The following is a 16518-nucleotide window of genomic DNA, read 5'->3' on the forward strand; positions in this document are numbered from 1 at the left end:
AACACTTTTAAAACACGGGAACGTTGCCTTCAAAAGGTTCATTGTCAACAAAGTGCGAGTGGATTGAATCCCGGCCCAAAAGTGTCTGAGGAATTGTTGTTTCATTGTTGGTCCTTGTCATAAACATACTAATCTAGATAGATTGTAAATAATATTTTTTAGAAAGTGCTTCCTTAATGATATGCCTTTGATAGTGGTTATCCCTGTTGGATAAGACACTGTGTTAGAGCGCCTCCATCACTTCCTCACAGACTACCCTGTAATAACAGTTATTGTTCCACATTAAAACATTGGCCAAAGCCTTTTGACAACATTCGCACCACTCTTCTTTTTCATTATGTGTGCTGCCTTGCCAGTGAAGCCAGTTGAAAAGCTATAAGTGTATTTGCAGTTTTTGTTCTTCGAAGAATCCGGACCATCTTTTATCGTGGCATTTTAGTGTGAGAGCACTGTGTACATATCACTTTTTATTTCGGTTCTTTTCTGCTTACTCAAGGCTCTTTCAAGCCTAGATGGGGCTCTAGACGGAGCAGCATGAAACCATTCCCGACACTCTCTCCCATTTCTTCAAACTGTCTAAAGCTCCTGTCTTTAGCGGTCTTGGAATGGAGACAGAGTAAAAGATTAGTCATGATGTAGGTTGTGTTCTCTCAGAAATCCAATCTTTTTTTCCATTCACATATGATGTGTGGGTGTACGTGTTACTCACGTGGGAAAGTGAAACATATGTCCTCTCAACTACATGTGCTCAGGTAAAGAGTCTTTATAGTGGTGTAAGTGGAACTAGGTTTGCACTTAGTGGTGTGCGCAGATGCCAATGAGTGCCCCATAAATCCTTTGTGATGTTTGCTGAAGAGATCAGGCAACCTGTAGGAGAGCAGATGTGACCTACACTTCCGTTTCCTACACAGCTGTGGACGGGGATCTCTGACGCATGAAGAGTTGACGTGCTTAGGTAAACAGTTGGCTAGGGAATACTAGGTCTTTAATGATTTCAACCTTAGATACTAGGGTCCAGTAATGTATTTCAGTAATGTACAGTAATGTATTTGTTTTTTTTCTCAAAATACTATGAAATCTGAAAGTCACAATGAGACCCACTTGCACTGGGATAATAGAGGCTAAATCAGATGAGTTTTTTTTTTTTTTTTTTATTACCAAAAGCTTTCCATTTCCTTTTTCACAGTCAAATAGTTTCCTTTCTGACTCCTGTTTTCTATTTCATCACACCTTTTTACTGCTTTCAATTCATATGGCATTGTTTTTCGCCTGATCCTTTTTAAAGGCTTACACTAAATGACATCTTCAAAACGTTATTGCCCTATTATTACGTAATAAGTGCTGACAAACACATTTTTAAGCAATTATTTTTTCCTCGCTTTAATAAAAGCACCCTGTTCAACCTGAGAGAAATCTTGAAAGATCCGATGGACTGTTGTCAAAGACCAGTCCCGCTTCATCACATGGCAGTTGGGGAGACCGCTCAACTCTTAATTATGCACGTCTCTCAGCGGCACACAGACTGTCCCACCTGTTGGGTTCCAGCAACACTTTTCCCATTGACGAGCAGACAAAACGTTGTTTCATAGGTCTGTCAGTGTTAATAGCGGGTGTTGATTTAGTCTGAAATGAGGATGATTGTGTACGAGCCAAGATAATGTTATTTAGTGTTTAGTGAAACGGCCAAGAGACGACTTATCCAGTGGCACACATCATCTTGGCGTACTTGTGGATGACGTTTGAAATCAAACATGAGTCTGCTGGGCCTAGAGTATGAAGCTGAACCTTCCCATCCATTGGCTTTTCACTTTCTAATCTGCAGACCAGTGGGGAGATTACAAAGAACACAATGAGAAAAACATTCAGAGTTGGAGACGTTGTCCGCTGACATTACCGACGTACTTTCTGTAGCCTACATCCATCCATTTCCTTCCAAGAGTTAAACGTGCACACATTGACATCCGCGAATGGCGACGTCTTTCTGAACATGTCAGGAAGAAGAAGAAACTCTTTCTCCTCCTCCATGTCCTTCTCCCGGGATGCGGGCCCCTAACGACAGAAACAGAAGCTGCTCTGGTGGAGTCATTAAGCCCAGGTTCCCCATGAACCCCCCTCAGTCCACACTGATACAAACCACTGGAGTCTCCTGTCTGCTCTGGTTAGGTATGGTTTCAACTCCACAACGCTTCAGGGAGACGTCTACTGTTGATGCTTGGCTGGGCCTCAGCAGAACTAGATCTTGGATGTGAATATCACTGTGAAAATAGGGTCAGACTGTAAATTGAAGAAACTCTTGCAGAAACGTATTACTTGAACAGTTTTTGATTATATCGCTCTTATCATGGGAAAATTAGTCATCTCTTAATGTCTTTATGTAAAATCAGGAGTCATGGATCATGTTTTGGTTCATAAATCCAGTTCGCAGACAGTTTATCCTTCACCATGCTGCCAGATTTTATTTCTAAGGATCTGATTATCTTGTTAACATTTGTACTTAGGCAATTGTATGGAAGCCATATCATTTCCCATCCAGATTATGGTTTTCTTGGCACCAAAACAAAGCATACAGACCCATTTCAATTAGTCTATTTCCATCCTGCCATAACAGAAGCAATGTTTGCTCTCATACTGTTGTTGGAACACTTCCTTATCAGGAACTGTATAGCTGCAGGAATTATCCCAGCCATTGACTTCTACACAATGACTTTATACATACAGACAATGAGATAATGACTGTCACCCTGCTAAACCAGAATAACATAAAACAACAAATAAAACTGGACACAGCTTGGGAAAACTGGACAGTGTTGTCTGATGTCCTTATAAACATGACCTGTCTGGAGTCCAACTAAGGGACCGACCATGTGGGGCATGGTGTCCTATGCCCCAGACTGTTGCCTGGAAACGTTGCGTGGTTGCTTATGTTTGTTGTCCTTCTCCCACTTCCTTTCCCCTCCAGCCCGTCCTCCTCATTTAGTGAGAAAGAACTGCCTTTGAAAACCGACAGAATGTCATAAAGTTATCCCCTCTTAACAGCTTGTAAATTGTACAGTTAGTAAAATATACCTTAGAAAACTACTGTCTGCATGTTTTAGCTGGCAGTACAGTGGCATGGGAAATGTGGTAGGTAGCTAGGTGACTGATGGGGGCATGTCATGCAGCCATGTGTGAGTCCATCTAAGACCACCACTGTTTAGGGCATAATGCTCTGTAAGGTCATCTTCCTTCAGGTCCAAGCTTACTGCAATCCAAAACGGCATCACCACACCACAGGATACATTCATAATGTTAAATAATACATTGTGTTTTATACGTTGAAACAAGCTTTCCATATAAACACACCATGTGAAGTCCACCAAGCTACTGTACTGGTCTGTGTCTACCATGGCATTTTCCTGCTAATTAATGGTCCCTCCTCTGTATTTCCCTTTCATTACTGGCTATCAGTGAAAAGTACAGGAGAGTTAAGGAATCTAGTGGAACACTGTCTGGAAAGAGCTTCAGCTCCCTGGGACCATGTGTCTGGCTCAGAGCCACACTCCAAACTACTTACTGATTTCACTATTCTAATGACCTCACACCAAACCAAATCACTGCACAGGAAATGCAATAATTGGTGGCTGGTAAACATGAGGTAAGATTTTGCTTAAGGACGATGCAGGCTTTTCCATTTGGACATGGCTCTCGGGGCCACTCCGTGGGAACTTCCTTTTCGACTTCAGCAAGCTTTGGTCTGCATCTGTTTATTTTACATAATCTGTAATCTATCAATGTCAACATCTAAAACCAGCGGTGAACATCAAACACAAAGCCGTCATTAATATCAGTATTTATCAGTGAGGTTATATAAAGAACAACATGCAACAAAAGAGCTGTGGTGTCTCTCTGTCACCTCCCCTGGGTGTAAGACGACAGAACTGGTGTCCGTTTGATCAGAACTCCAGTTCTGTCGTTATGTCAGCGGGTGAGTGGCATCCGTCCACGCCTCCTGCTGTGCATACCGCTCCTTGTAATTTACATGATGAGGTAAGTTAATGAGGGTCGTGTGGAAAACCATCAGACTGAGAACTGTCCAGGACCGTTTAGTAGAGTCACCCTGACCGGGTATTTTTAGTAGGTTTCCACAGTTCCTAAAAATGCCAGTCTACCAACCAGGCTTTTCAATTAAGGGGATGAAATGAATGACTTCATCAATCCCAGAAAACCCATGAGAGAACCTCATGTCCTTTTACTGATGACCAATAATTGACGAGTGAACGCAATGATGCAAACATAATGAAATAGACTTTCATTTCATAAGAACCCAATCTATAAAGTTGTTTATGAATGCAAATGACTAATGTGAACACTACTGCCATTCCATTTCCAATGCTGTGCAGGCCTGTGTCTCAGAGGCGATTCAAAACCTGCTATAATGTGATTGAGAAGATAGGGTTAAAAGTCTCATACAGGATCCCTGATGATGGTCAACATTAATCTCTATTAAGGGTGAATATTTGGTTTCACCGTGATTTAGTGGATGATGAAGAGTGAGTGACAGCATGACGACTTGTATAAATATAGCCTTTTATTGGGCTTTGAGCTAATGTTCCCATAATTACATTATCTGAAATTAATGAGATTGTGTCTATGAATTTATTTTTTATAGTGGATTTGAAGGTTAATTTATCTCGTTTAAAGACATCGTGAGTATCTTAAATGTTCATTACGTAAAGGCACAAACTCGTTAAATTGGATTCAGCTGTTATAAAATTTCACACTAATGCCGCACTGTGCTCAGGTGCTAAGTGACGGGTCTCTGGTGTCGACAGTGCAGGGTAGTCTGGTGGCGAGAGGGATGATAGTAGAATGGGATTCACATGATTAAACCGATGAGGGGCTATTCTGTTCTGACCCACCTTCTCGCAAATGGTGAATCAACGTATGAATGTATCCACTCCATTTGTGGAACAATGTCAAGTTGAATGTTGTCCTACTCGTATATAGTAGCAACAGACTACTAAATTGGTAAGTACTTACGTTTCCATTCATCATTATAATCAGAGAATTCTTAGTTAACCTTAACCTCAGTTCAGAATCTAAGCAGTCACGTCTTCTCTCCAAACTAGCTAGATGTGGGATCGCTATGACCTCATGTTGGGCTACACATGTAGCTGTAGTTTCTATATTTTAGTGCCATCATAAGTCAGTGTATTGCTGTTTGCACGCCATTACGGAAAAATCACAAAGACACTGTTTATCAACAGATCAAAGTCTGGATAAATGAACAGTAATAACAAAGGGCATGCGGCTGTGTGTTTACTGTCCTAATGTGGTGTCGTTCATAGTAACTGTTTTCATGGCCTCTAATCTAAACTGTTGATAGGAGCAGCTTCAGAGAAATATTACTGTGTGTTGATGTTGCACAACAAAAGACCATCCCACATGGGATGAAGCCATTGTAATTACCAATTCACATTAGAGGCTATTGATGGCATTTCAACTGGGGACCACTAATATAATCGTTTAGGAATGGGTGTGTTGTGTTCTTGTCTGTGTTGGAAAGTTTTTCTCACTATAGTTAAAACAGTATCCTACTCTCTTTTTGTATAGTTGAATACTGACATGGACCTACTCCAATATAAGGGCAGGAAATACCAGATTATCCATCTCATGTACATCAGGTGGTTAAAGATGGAATCTGCAGTAGGGTGAAACAGCTCCACTGGCCGCCCCACCACAGTTGTTATTGTTTTTGTTGATGAGCTGAGGAGCGTTGCGCAGCATCCTTCGCGCGTGCAATGATGTCAGAGGGAAAAAACAGTGTTGGTTGTTTGCAGTAACTTCTTTGTTGTTATAATATCCCAAACGGACGTGGCAGGTTCCCCACTAAGCCTTATCACTTGTGGGAATAGGCCTATATGGATAGGGTTAAATTGAAATGTTCCTTACAGAATAAATATGAAAGGCATATGCATAACCATGGTAGCAATTGAAAGGGAACAGCATGTTTGTATTTGGTTAGAATATATTTTTTTGTTAAAAGTCAAATTCCAAAAAGAACAGGAAGAGTTCTGAGATTATTGGTCAAATGATTAGACCAAAGGCGAGGACACGAAAGTACACATTACAAAACTGAATTCAAACATTACACTGTTGATTTTGTGCATTTTACATTTAATGTACTTTTCGCCACATTTGTTGATAACGACATCTGAAAATACTCTGGATAAATTCAGTAACATAGTAAAACTATTCCTGAAAAATGTGGGGTAGGTGCAACATAAGACAACAAAATGACAAGGGGTTGAGTGGGACGACTAACTGGTGTACAAGTGGTCACACTTCTCCAGTGTGTGAAGCGCAGACCCAGAGCTCTGACGTCATGTGTAGCATGTTACTGTAAAGATGCTGCGTTCCAATGTAGGCGTTTATCAGTGCCCAAACCTGCCATTTTCAACCCGTAGACTGGTAGAAGTGTAAAGGGCAACGGATTCCAGCTTTATCTAGGTTCCATGTCCACTTAAAATGATGACCCATCTGACTGAGGTCAACTCTCCCTTATGTCTATGTCTAGACCTGGGTATCCTCCTCTATAGGCACAGAGGTACAGCAGAACATTACAGTAAGCCCCCTACCTTCCCAGAAGCAGCAGCAGAGTGGACTCAGTCATACTTGTGGTCTCCAGTCTTCACGCTCTCAGCTGGCTTCCTGTGAATGGCACGGAGCCGAACCCTGGGCTCTGCACTGAGCTGTATAAGAGAGAGAGCAGCAGGACAGTCAGCACAGACACAGCACCCTGCATACGGGGAGGAGAGAGACTACTCAACACTACTATACAGAGATATTCACAGGGTAAGACTGAGCTCCATAGTCGCCTTCTCTTTCCCTCTCATTCTCTGTTGACCCATCTTTGAACTTTACTATTAACGTTGTTCTTTCAACAGACAGATTTTTTTATAGACGATTTGGGGGTGCTGAATGCGAGTTCAGCTTCTGTTCTTTGAGTGTTGGTTTATTGATGATATAAAACTGTTCAACAGATGCACATTTGGGAGTTCAGACATTTCATAAAATACTGAAAGACATTCTCGTTAGTCTGTGTGAACTTGAAAGACAGTTTGACGTATTGACGGACAATAGGTTTCAGCTTGCATGAGTGTATGAGTGTTTGTGTGTGATTGTGCAAGGAGGTAGCCTATTCATGGAAATAAGTAAAAGTGTGTGCGTGGCTTTTCATGGGATATAATTTGTGTGTGCACGTGTGCGTGCCGGTGTGTGTGTTTTCTATTTGGCTTGTGTAGCCCTGTGCTTGGTCAATGGATGCAGAAAAGTTTTAGTGTTCCCTTGACACCAAGTGATGGCTAGCACAGATGTGTCATTTGAGAGGGCTTCTGCACATCCATATTGTTCTTTCATTCTGTATGTTTCTGCACCCGCCTCTACTAGAGACCTCAAAGCGTGAGAAGGATAAAAATTGTGATTATTGTATTTTATTTGATAAATCTGTCATTCTGCTGGCCCTCGCTACATATTCGTCACCAAACCCACTGGCTCCAGGTCATCTATAAGTCTTTGCTAGGTAAAGCCCTGCCTTATCTCAGCTCACTGGTCACCATAGCAACACCCACCCATAGCACACGCTCCAGCAGGTATATTTCACTGGTTATCCCCAAAGCCAACACCTCCTTTGGTCGCCTTTCCTTCCAGTCCTCTGCTGCCAATGACTGGAACGAATTGCAAAAATCACTGAAGCTGGAGACTTATATCTCCCTCTAACTTTAAGCATCAGCTGTCAGAGCAGCTTACCGATCACTGCACCTGTACACAGCCAATCTGTAAATAGCACACCCAACTACCTCATCTCCATATTGTTAATTATTTTTTTGCTCTTTTGCACCCCAGTATCTCTACTTGCAGATCATCATCTGCACATCTATCACTCCAGTGTTAATGCTAAATTGTAATTATTTGCCACTATGGCCTATTTATTGCCTTACCTCCCTAACCTTACTACATTTGCACACATTGTATATAGATGTTTCTATTGTGTTATTGACTGTACGTTTGTTAATGTGTAACTCTGTAGTTTTTTTCGCACTGCTTTGCTTTATCTTGGCCAGGTCATAGTTGTAAATGAGAACTTGTTCTCAACTGGCCTACCTGGTTAAGTAAAGGTGAAATAATAAATAAATACTAAATTAAATTATTTTACCCCTTTTTTCTCCCCAATTTTGTGGTATCCAATTGGTAGTTACAGTCTTGTCTCATCGCTGCAACTCCCGTACGGGCTCGGGAGAGGCGAAGGTCGAGAGCCATGTGTCCTCCGAAACACAACCCAACCAAGCTGCACTGCTTCTTGACACAATGCACATCCAACCCGGAAGCCAGCCGCACCAATGTGTCGGAGGAAACACCTGGCGACCTGGTCAGCGTGCAATGTGCCCGGCCCGACACAGGAGTCGCTAGTGCGCGATGAGACAAGGATATCCCTGCGGGCCAAACCCTCCCCAACCCGGATGACACTGGGCCAATTGTGCACCATCCCATGGGCCTCCCGGTCGCGGCCGGCTGCGACAGAGCCTGGGCTCGAACCCAGATTCTCTGGTGGCACAGCTAGCCTTAGACCACTGCGCCACCCGGGAGAGGCCCATAAATACATTTAACCACCAATACACTGTATATTTTTAAAATTACTATTGATCTCCTCAGTGAAAAAATGCATTTAATAACTGTCACCAGGGTGTAGATCAGTGGAGGCTGGTGGGAGGAGTTATAGGAGGACCGTCTCATAGTAATGGCTGGAATGCCATTAATGGAACAGAGTGGAACGTAATTTCCATGTGTTTGATACCTTTCCATTTATTCCATTCCAGCCATTATAATGAGCCTGTCCTCTTATACCGCCTCCCTCCAGCCTCCTCTAACAATCCATCCAGGGAATCATATGCAATAGAAAATAAAAGCATTTCATTTAATACTGTGGAACACAAAGTTACACTTTACTGTTTTTGTTTGCGATAATCTGCCAGCAATGATTCTGGCTAAGTATTTACATTTCCCCTCTACAGGAGTTGCTGGAGGTGTTGGTGGACTGTTCTTTGTGTTATCGTGCCTGGCGTGTGAAGGTCATTACCATAAGGTCAGAGGTCACAGGTCAGAGGCAACAGCAGAGTGCCAGGATGTGCTGCCTATCAACATGGGCTTTCCTCCTAGCTCTGGGAGTCACCACTACGGCACAAGGTTGGTCTTCATTAGCAGTTACTATTTACATTCTCCTTACTGTCCCCAACACACACACACCCCTAACATGTACACACACCTTAAGTAGGCGGGATACAGTGGGGGGAAAAAGTATTTGATCCCCTGCTGATTTTGTACGTTTGCCCACTGACAAAGAAATGTTCAGTCTATAATTTTAATGGTAGGTTTATTTGAACAGTGAGAGACAGAATAACAACAAAAATATCCAGAAAAACACATGTCAAAATGTTATAAATTGATTAGCATTTTAATGAGGGAAATAAGTATTTGACCCCCTCTCAATCAGAAAGATTTCTGGCTCCCAGGTGTCTTTTATACAAGTAACGAGCTGAGATTAGGAGCACACTCTTAAAGGGAGTGCTCCTAACCACAGCTTGTTACCTGTATAAAAGACACCTGTCCACAGAAGCAATCAATCAGATTCCAAACTCTCCACCATGGCCAAGACCAAAGAGCTCTCCAAGGATGTCAGGGACAAGATTGTAGACCTACACAAGGCTGGAATGGGCTACAAGACCATCGCCAAGCAGCTTGGTGAGAAGGTGACAACATTTGGTGCGATTATTCGCAAATGGAAGAAACACAAAAGAACTGTCAATATACCCTCGGCCTGGGGCTCCATGCAAGATCTCACCTCGTGGGGTTGCAATGATCATGAGAACGGTGAGGAATCAGCCCAGAACTACACGGGAGGATCTTGTCAATGATCTCAAGGCAGCTGGGACCATAGTCACCAAGAAAACAATTGGTAACACACTACGCCTTGAAGGACTGAAATCCTGCAGCGCCCGCAAGGTCCCCCTGCTCAAGAATACATATACATGCCCGTCTGAAGTTTGCCAATGAACATCTGAATGATTCAGAGGACAACTGGTGAAAGTGTTGTGGTCAGATGAGACCAAAATGGAGCTCTTTGGCATCAACTCAACTCGCCGTGTTTGGAGGAGGAGGAATGCTGCCTATGACCCCAAGAACACCATCTCCACCGTCAAACATGGAGGTGGAAACATTATGCTTTGGGGGTGTTTTTCTGCTAAGGGGACAGGACAACTTCACCGCATCAAAGGGACGATGGACGGGGTCATGTACCGTCAAATCTTGGGTGAGAACATCCTTCCTTCAGCCAGGGCATTGAAAATGGGTCGTTGATGAGTATTCCAGCATGACAGTGACCCAAAACACACGGCCAAGGCAACAAAGGAGTGGCTCAAGAAGAAGCACATTAAGGTCCTGGAGTGGCCTAGCCAGTCTCCAGACCTTAATCCCATAGAAAATCTGTGGAGGGAGCTGAAGGTTTGAGTTGCCAAACGTCAGCCTCGAAACCTTAATGACTTGGAGAAGATCTGCAAAGAGGAGTGTGACAAAATCCCTCCTGAGATGTGTGCAAACCTGGTGGCCAACTACAAGAAACGTCTGACCTCTGTGATTGCCAACAAGGGTTTTGCCACCAAGTACTAAGTCATGTTTTGCACAGGGGTCAAATACTTATTTCCCTCATTAAAATGCAAATCATTTTATAACATTTTTGACATGCGCTTTTCTGGATTTTTTTTGTTGTTATTCTGTCTCTCACTGTTCAAATAAACCTACCATTAAAATTATAGACTGATCATTTCTTTGTAAGTGGGCAAACATACAAAATCAGCAGGGGATCAAATACTTTTTCCCCCCCTGAATGTATAAGCACCAGGCTAAGGAGACACCTGTCTGCAATTGGCCACACAAGTACGTGCCAGTAGCATGCTTATACTGAGCCCCAATGTGAACTCAGAACAATATAGCGTTTGGTGGGTACTGTAAATGCAATGGTCTGGGAAAAGTTCAAATATGCATTATGTAACACTGTACACTACAAATGTCATTCTGTAAATTACACAGCAAGCAGAATGAATAATGAGTATCAATCTCTTGGTTTCAGTGACATTACAGTACAAAGCAGTTGATTGCTTGCAGCTGAGAGTAACGATGGAACATAAATGGAAAATAAATTAACTCTTGTAGCCTTTTCACTGTTGGTCCACGACATATTTCCTCAACCACTTTGAAATGCTATTGGCAGCTTCATGTGTTGGAGCAATTCATTTTATTTCCAAAGTACACAGGGCAAATCACCAGAAAGAGATTAGTGTGGCACCACACGAAGTTAAAGTCAAACTCGTAATATACTGTTCCATGACTCAGAGTAGAGTTGAAAAGTTGAACGATTTGAAAGATACAGATTCTTTCCCATTGCTTTATGGGTGGTCAGACTACTCCAGGAAGAAATAGCCAGAGGTTTGGTCTGTCTGGTCCGAGGTTTGGCCAGTCTGGTCAGCATTAAGGCATTGGTCAGTGATGTCACAACAGGTCAATCATGAGTCATCATGAGGTGTGTGCGATGTTTTACAGGAACATGGAGGAGAGACAGTTTGAGAGTTGCGAGACAAAACAACCCTGCAGTGTACCACTCTGAAGGTAACATTTAACATCCCAAAAGACATCTCTTTACACAATTGTCACGACTGTGGCTTTAAGTACGGATTGTGGCTTTAAGTCTGGTTAATGTCTATGTAATAATATGGTTTGAAGAACTATAACTTTCAGAATTACAGCCCAATGGCACCAGTTATGTTTACAGCAGCAGAGAAAAGAGCTAAAAAATGTAATGCCATTGTTTTATGGCCAAAGAGGAAACACTGTAACATTCTGAAGTAGTCATCATTGTGTGACATTCTGTGTCCAGATAACTATGAGTGGACCACTTGGTTCAACGTGGACCACCCTGGAGGTCGAGGAGACTATGAGCAGTTGGATGCTATCCGTTTCTACTACCGTGCGCGGGTGTGTGACGTCCCCCAGGCCCTGGAGGCTCGTACCACTGACTGGATCCCCGCTCGCAACACGGGGGAGAAGATCCACGAGGACCCTTCCCTGGGCTTCTGGTGTGCCAACGCTGAGCAGGCCCCTGGCCGCAACTGCTCCAACTACGCTGTGCGCTTCCTGTGCCCCAAAGGTGTGGCTGGGAGCCTTACTTTAATACAGTTGAGAAGTAGCTACTGTATTATGTCAAATAAAACTGTTCTATAATAGTGAAAGCCATCATTTATCCTCCAAGTAATATTTCTAGCTACTGCAATTATATCTGTCTTTTGTAATGTAGTGAAAACCTATTTTCAATCAGGCAACACTGGGTCAGAAGGCTCTCAGGATGCCTGGGGTCCTTGGTCAGACTGGAGTCATTGCTCTGCCAAGTGTGGTCTGGTGGCAATGCAGGTGCGCTCCAGGAAATGCCAGTCCCAGCCTAAGCAATGGGATAAGCAGTGCAGCGGACCTACAGTGGAGGGTAGAGCCTGCAAAGGACCTGAATGCCCTGGGACTGGTGAGTCGCTATCAACATCTCCATTACAGCTATTAAATATGATAGAAACCTCTGTACTATTTGCATACCATTTTCATTTTATTCTAGAAATGGTCATAGCTAAACCAATGTCCAAAGGCACTGTCTGACATGTTAAACTGTATTGCTGCTGTTGTTCCAGGTTGCACACTGCACTGTGAGATGGGTAGGGTGAATGCGGAGTGTGACACCTGTATGTGTCAGGACCACATTGTACTGGGCTCTGTCCGCAGTGCTGGAGGTCTCCCTGCCCCAGGGGCCACCATCCTCCGCTTCGGCCCCAGCTCCAAACTCCTCACCGTCACCGACCACAATGGACACTTCCGCATCCCAGGGATCTGTCCCGACGGCAACGCCACACTGACCGTCCAGCTGCGGAACCACGCCCCTCACACTGTCATCGTGCCCCACAGCACCGAACGCACCTCTGTCCTCAGTATCATGCTGAATAGAGCAGGTAAAATGGCCACACAAAAAGAAATGAAAGCTGACATTGTTACATTTCTCTGTTTTACATTGGTCTCAGACACTGTAATGTGATCCCTCAGAGAAGCTCCATGTGGTGAAGAACCCTGAGAACAAGGCCAGAAGAGAGGGCCAGACAGCTGCTCTCTGCTGCAAAGTGGGTGGATCACCAGAGCCAGAAGAGTACCAGTGGTAAGCCAATGGATCTGTAATGACAGCTTGGAAAATGTTATATATTTACCATTTCAAAATCAAACAGTATTGGCTGGGTATAGTGTTCAACAGTCATCTGTGACTCGGTAGGTTTCACAACGGCAGCCTGCTGGACGGGAAGCAGCTGAACTATGACAGCACACTGGTCTTAAGAAACCTGAGCATGGAGCAGACTGGGGAGTACTACTGCAGAGCCAGCAACCAGGCTGGGGCCATCAAGTCCAAACCAGCCATAGTCACAGTCTTAGGTCTGATCACAAAGCACCATGGTTGATATTCACACATTCATATTTACTATGTGAACAGCCACTAGCATGACATCAGTCAATGATCAGAGGGAGAACGAAAGGGCATTGATTTTCTCATAAAATAATTGATTGTAAATCTTTTAATGTGTTGGTCTGTTTTCTACCCCTTTCTCCTCACAGGTAAAGATCAACCTTCATGTAACCCAACACCCGAATCCTACCTTATTCGCTTACCTCATGACTGCTATCAAAACAGCACCGACTCACTCTATTACGACGTAGGAAAGTGCCACTCGGGGACTTGTGCAGGACGACTGGACAATGGAATCAGGTGCAAAGACTCAGTGGCATACTGCTGTGGGGTGGCAAAGATGGAGGAGAAACAACTGAAATGCCAGGGCTATGAGCTCCCTACCATGGTGGTGGCCGAATGTGGCTGCCAGAAGTGTGTGGAGACCAAGGCCATTGTGCGTGGGCGGGCTGTGGCCGCAGACACTGGGGAGCCCATGAGATTTGGTCACGTCTACATCAATGGAGCCAGAGTCAGCCGCACAGGCTACAAAGGCACCTTCTCCATTCAGGTCCCCCATGACACTGAAAGGCTGGTGATGACCTTTGTGGACAACATGGATAAGTTCGTCAACACCACCAAGGTTCTTCCATTCAACACCAAAGGGGGCGCCGTCTACCATGAGATCAAGCTTTTGAGGAAGAAGGAACCAGTGACCATCAGCTCAACAGAGCTCAACACTCTTCAGCTGGGAGAAGTGGAGGGCCAGAATCCTATTGCTGAGATCCAGATCCCACCCAACTCCTTCTACAAGCAGAGTGGAGAAGTATTTGTGGGTAATGTGAAGGCTAGCATCACTTTTCTGGACGCTAGAGACGTGTCCACAGCAGCAGCCGCACAGAGTGACCTCAACTTCATAGGAGATGAGGGTGACACCTTGCCCCTGAGAACATACGGTATGTTCTCAGTTGACTTCAGGGACGAGGAGGCTGGAGAACCACTGAATGCCGGAGAAGTGAAGGTGAAAATGGATTCAACACAGGTGAAAATGCCCGAGCACCTGGACACCATGAAGCTGTGGTCCTTGAACCCCGACACAGGCTTGTGGGAGGAGGAGGGGATCTTCCAGATGGAGAAGAAGCAACGTGGTAAAAGGGAAGAGAGGACCTTCCTCATTGGGAACATGGAGATCAGAGAGAGGAGGCTGTTTAACCTGGACGTCCCAGAAAACAGGAGGTGTTACATCAAGGTGCGAGGCTTCCGCAGCGATCGCTTCATGCCTAGTGAGCAGGTAGAAGGAGTGGTGGTGACCCTGATCAACATGGAGCCCACTGCAGGTTACTCCTCCAACCCTCGTGCCTGGGGACGCTTTGACAGCGTCATCACTGGCCCCAATGGTGCCTGTCTGCCTGCCTTCTGCGACGACCAGAAACCTGACGCATATTCTGCCCACGTCATGGCCAACATGGGAGGAGAAGAACTCGAGGCAGTCCCATCTGCTCCCAAGTTTAACCCCAACATCATTGGAGTCCCTCAGCCGTACCTGGGCAAGCTGAACTACAGACGGTCAGACCACAATGACCCCAGGTTAAAGAAGACAGCCTTCAGCATCAATGTGGCCAAGCCCAGCCCAAACACAGCTGAAGAGCTCAATGGACCTGTGTACTCATTTGACCAACTGAAAGAATGTGAGGAAGCCCCATTTACTGCAGGCCACTTCCGCTTCACCAGAGTGGAGGGAGATCGCTACGACTACAACACAGTGCCTTTCAACGAAGACGATCCTATGAGCTGGACAGAAGATTACCTGAGCTGGTGGCCAAAGCCCATGGAGTACCGAGCCTGCTATGTCAAGGTCAAGATCAATGGTCCCCATGAGATCAACATGCGCTCCCGAAACCAGGGCGGCACTCACCCCAAGACCGTTGGCCAACTGTATGGCCTCCGCGACACCCGCAGCATCCGCGACATGGACCAGTCCACCGTCTCTGCTGTGTGCCTGGAGTTCAAGTGCAGCGGCATGCTCTATGACCAGGACCGAGTGGACCGCACTCTGGTGAAGGTGATCCCTCAGGGCAGCTGTAAGAGGGACAATGTTAACTCCATGCTTCAAGAGTACCTGGTTAATCACCTGCCTCTAGCCGTCAACAACGACACCAATGAGTTCACAATGCTGGCACCACTGGACCCTCTGGGCCACAACTATGGCATCTACACAGTGACAGACCAGGACCCCCGCACTGCCAAAGAGATAGCACTGGGACGCTGCTTTGATGGCACCTCTGACGGTACTTCCCGTGTCATGAAGAGCAATGAGGGAGTGGCACTTACCTTTACCTGTGGCGACCGTGAGGTGACCCGTCAAAGCGTGTTCCAGGCTCTGCAGAACTCCCCCGGGCAGTCTCTGGCGAGTGCAGTGAGGGATGGCCGAGGCAGGAAGCAGAGAGCAGGAGCCAATTCACTCCGCAACAGCCGTAGGCGCAGTACTCGGAATCCCACTGCCACACGCACCTCAGGCTAAAGCACAGCACTACAGATCAGGGTCTCCACATCACAATCACATCAGACATGTTGGCAAATTACTTAAGAAAGTGGGGTATTGGTGATGGGATTCAAATTTATATTTTAGCCCTTCAGTAAAGATACCCAAGTTTTTTTTCTTCATTATGTACTGCTTGTAATAACATTTGATTTGTTACTGAAATATGTTTTTTGATTGTGAGTAAGGCCCATAACAATATATTTGTTCAGTTATGAATTTATCTATAACACAGGTATCTCCTAGGGAACATTTGGTGGAGATTTTAATGTTACTGCAAATATTGTATTTTCTTCACCTGTACTGTGATGAATATTTACTACTTGAAATTGTAAATAATGGGATATTTATTACACATGCCATTCAAGATTGTAACCAGTGATTAAGACACCACGCCCCAAATAAAACAAGAACAACCCTAGAA

The 16518-nt window shown here is 44.7% G+C and overlaps 1 protein-coding gene across 1 annotated transcript; it reads left to right on the plus strand.

Moving 5' to 3' along the window:
* The first annotated feature begins 6633 nt into the window (after nt 1–6633).
* Nucleotides 6634–16518, plus strand: cilp (cartilage intermediate layer protein, nucleotide pyrophosphohydrolase). Its single transcript, XM_029721697.1, has 9 exons — nt 6634–6834; nt 9051–9222; nt 11632–11697; nt 11966–12235; nt 12404–12601; nt 12762–13076; nt 13168–13276; nt 13388–13545; nt 13726–16518. Exons 1-9 carry the CDS (start codon nt 6697–6699, stop codon nt 16074–16076), a joined length of 3777 nt encoding a protein of 1258 aa, XP_029577557.1. The 5' UTR covers nt 6634–6696; the 3' UTR covers nt 16077–16518.

This window comes from Salmo trutta, chromosome 29 (genome assembly GCF_901001165.1).
Source record: "Salmo trutta chromosome 29, fSalTru1.1, whole genome shotgun sequence".
NCBI lineage: Eukaryota > Metazoa > Chordata > Actinopteri > Salmoniformes > Salmonidae > Salmo > Salmo trutta.

Excerpts from the sequence above, each read along its gene's own strand:
- cilp (XM_029721697.1), top strand. The coding sequence starts at position 6,697 with ATGGCACGGAGCCGAACCCTGGGCTCTGCACTGAGCTGTATAAGAGAG. Across the intron at positions 9,223-11,631 it reads AGTCACCACTACGGCACAAG|GAACATGGAGGAGAGACAGT; the intron begins GTTGGTCTTCAT and ends GATGTTTTACAG. Across the intron at positions 13,277-13,387 it reads GAGCCAGAAGAGTACCAGTG|GTTTCACAACGGCAGCCTGC; the intron begins GTAAGCCAATGG and ends GTGACTCGGTAG.